Source organism: Sphaeroforma arctica (genome assembly GCF_001186125.1).
Source record: "Sphaeroforma arctica JP610 unplaced genomic scaffold supercont1.3447, whole genome shotgun sequence".
Taxonomy (NCBI): domain Eukaryota; class Ichthyosporea; order Ichthyophonida; genus Sphaeroforma; species Sphaeroforma arctica.
The window spans coordinates 1-3,418 of NW_014037111.1; the positions used below are offsets into that span (position 1 = coordinate 1).

Here is a 3,418-nt window from a genome sequence, read left to right on the forward strand (position 1 = left end):
TAGTATACATGTGCATGGTAGGTATGATTATATAGATAAGCATAAGAGGTAGCATACATGTGCATGGTAGGTATGATTATATAGATAAGCACAAGAGGTAGCATACATGTGCATGGTAGGTATGATTATATAGATAAGCACAAGAGGTAGTATACATGTGCTGGTAGGTATGACTATATAGATATGCACAAGAGGTAGCATACATCTGCATGGTAGGTATGATTAAATAGATAAGCACAAAAGGTAGTGTACATGTGCATGGTAGGTATGATTCAGATAAGCACAAGAGGTAGTATACATGTACATGGTAGATATAATTATGCAGGTAAGTACCTACACTCCCACACAGCCCCACCTGTCCCTTGGGCGTGGCCTTTCCCGCCAACATATCGGCTCGTAAGTGGTCTAGCTTAGCCTGCATAGTGGCTAAGTCCATAGGATCAGCTATGACTTCATAATAGTCTGCGTACTCGGTCGGGTCTGGAAGCAACTGAAACGCCTCACACACATCCCGTGGGCCGTTCTTGCATGCTCGAATACGCGCCATGAGCTCATCCCCTGTGTACGAGAAGGGGTGGGTGGTGGAGATAGCGAACCACGCCCCAAATATGGGAATGTGAGTATAATTATAGGGTGTAGGTAAGATAGTAGTTATATCTTCATACTGGCTTTACAGAGTGGGTATGTACATATTGCTAACGCTTGGACTTACACATGTTTCGATGAGAACCATGGAAGACCGACTCGCACATTTTATTTGTAGGATTGTTGAGAAGCATATATGTATTGAAATATTGAGAAGCAACTATTTATAGAATATATGAAAAGTATCAATTCATAGAACATCTGAGAAACGTGTCTACCTTTTGGCACTGTCGCATTAGGACTGTCCACAGAGGAGTTTCCGAATATACCAGGTGTGTTGGGCAGGGTTGAACTCACGCTATCACCATCCTACACAGACGTCTTAATAACACACACACACACATATATATATATATATACTAACATAGGCGTTTCGGTATACTACAGGTGTGTTGGGCAGGGTTGAACTCACGCTATCACCATCCTACACAGACGTCTTAATAACACACTACTAACATAGGCGTTTCGGTATACTACAGGTGTGTCGGGTAGGGCTGACCTCACGCTATCACCATCCTACACAGACGCTCTCACAAACTCCCATACCCTTTGCCACCGTCAGTTTAGCCTTGCCGACAAAGGTGTTTGGGTAGGCAAACCCAAGCACAGCATCCATATCTCTGGCGACGCTGATAGGCAGATCTTTGGTATTCTTGGTCTTCTTAGACTCCTTGGGTGGTTTGTCTACACCCTTAGGTTCAGGTGTGGATGGTTGGGTGTCCTGTCCGCTCGAGTTGTCCTGTTTGCTCGAGTGTTTCGTAGATTGCTTCGTGGATACCTTTGCGGCTGTTCGGTGTGCTGTGTGGGTGGGTGTCAGTATAGATGTACGCGTGTGTTGGGGGGGGGGGAGGGGGGTGTGAGTGGATGTACACAGTTATAGGTTAAATGTTTAGAGCAAACAGCGTAAGTGGTGGCCATAAAACGTTTTAGCATCTGAGTAGGCACGTTACTTCGAAGCAACATAACGGCACACACACGTAGACCCAAGTGAAATCAAGACTACACATCCAATGGTCTTTGCACGCAGTAGCACCTGATTAATCACAATACACAGTATTAACACAACACAACATCACATCACATACCTGGTGACACAAATACAACGGGACTGCATATTCGGTGGAATAGCGCTTTGCAACACCATAGGAACCACACTGCACGTTTATATATATATATATATATATATAATACGCAAACCACACAACAAAACCTACCGCCTGACTTGGTGCGTGCAGCTGACTGAGGTTCAGGTGGGGGTGGGGTGGGAGATCGTTCGACTGGTGTGTTGGCTGTGGCGTATATTTGTGCCCTGTTCTTCGCCAACTTCTTCAGTGCTTTAAAGGACACAGGTGATACCTGTGGGGTTATTTACACATAGGCATCGTATTTGTTAGAGATTGATAGAGATTGTTTTGTCAGCTTTAATTCTGACGAGTTTATGAATAGGAGTGTCTGAGGACGATAAATACATACATGTGTGTACATATGAACACATGTGAGTGTGCGTGCAATAATAGGAGGGTTAAAACTCGTTAATGTGGTGTATATATTTTTCATGTACATACACGGCCCAACTTAGAACCGTACTATGTCTGCATGAGTACGGCTGTATATGAAAACAGTGCTGTCTTGACGTAAAACATTGTATTCGAAGCGCACTTTAGAATCGAAGGTGTCTGATTCTGCAGCCGGTCCTACGAAACTATCCATTCTATCAATAGCACAGTATAGCATACACTATACATTCTATTAATAGCACAGTATAGCACACACTATCCATTCTATTAATAGCACAGTACAACATACACTGTCCGTTTTATTATTAGAACAGTATAGCACACACTATCCATTCTACTAATAGCACGGTATAGCACACACTATCCATTCTATCAATAGCACAGTATAGCATACAATATACATTCTATTGAGCATAGTATAGCACACACTATCCATTTTATTAGTAGCACAGTAAAGCATACACTATCCATTATATTAATAGCACAGTATAGCACACACTGTCCATTCTATTAATAGCACAGCATAGCATACACTATCTATTCTATTAATAGCACAGTATAGCACACACAATCCATTCTATTAATAGCACAGTATACACTATCCATACTATTAATAGCACAGTATAGCATACACTATCCATTCTACTAATAGCATAGTATAGCACACACTATCCATTCTATTAATAGCACAGTATGGCATAAACTATTCATTCTATAAATAGCACTTTATAGCACACACTATCCAATCTAATAATGGCACAGTGCAACATACACTATCCGTTTTATTAATAGCACAGTATAGCATGCGGGGCACCTGGCGGGGCACCTGGTAGAATGGCGCACCTCCTCTCTCTGTGTTCACAAGGCTCGAGTGTTGGTCCGCAGGTCCAATTTTACCAGCGCACTATTTGCTAAGGGACGGTCTATTAATAGATTGTATTTATAGCACGATCATCTGATTGGATGACTTACCTCTTCTCTTGGCGTCTCGGGTGGTTCTAGTGTGAGTCCGAAGGTCTCTTTTTTCAGCTGAGTGTACAGTTTGAGCATTTCAGTCGCCCCCTTGTGTATAGCACTGCCCGTCTCGTTGAATCTATAAATAGAACATGCAGACAGCGGGATAACAGTTATGTCCAAATCTATAAATAGAACACGCAGACAGCGGATGACAGCTATGTCCAAATCTATGAATAGAACACGCAGACAGCGGATGATAGCTATGTCCAAATCTATAAATAGAGCACGCAGACGGCGGG

The 3,418-nt window shown here is 42.6% G+C and overlaps 1 protein-coding gene across 1 annotated transcript; it reads right to left on the reverse strand.

Annotated features, from left to right (window-relative positions):
• Positions 1-355: 355 nt before the first annotated feature.
• SARC_13571 (hypothetical protein) lies at positions 356-3,212 on the reverse strand (the record flags this gene model as incomplete). Its single annotated transcript, XM_014292298.1, has 4 exons — positions 356-558; positions 1,192-1,443; positions 1,860-2,001; positions 3,135-3,212. Coding segments are annotated over 4 exons (675 nt in total), but the record flags the coding sequence as incomplete, so codon positions are not given.
• Positions 3,213-3,418: the final 206 nt, after the last annotated feature.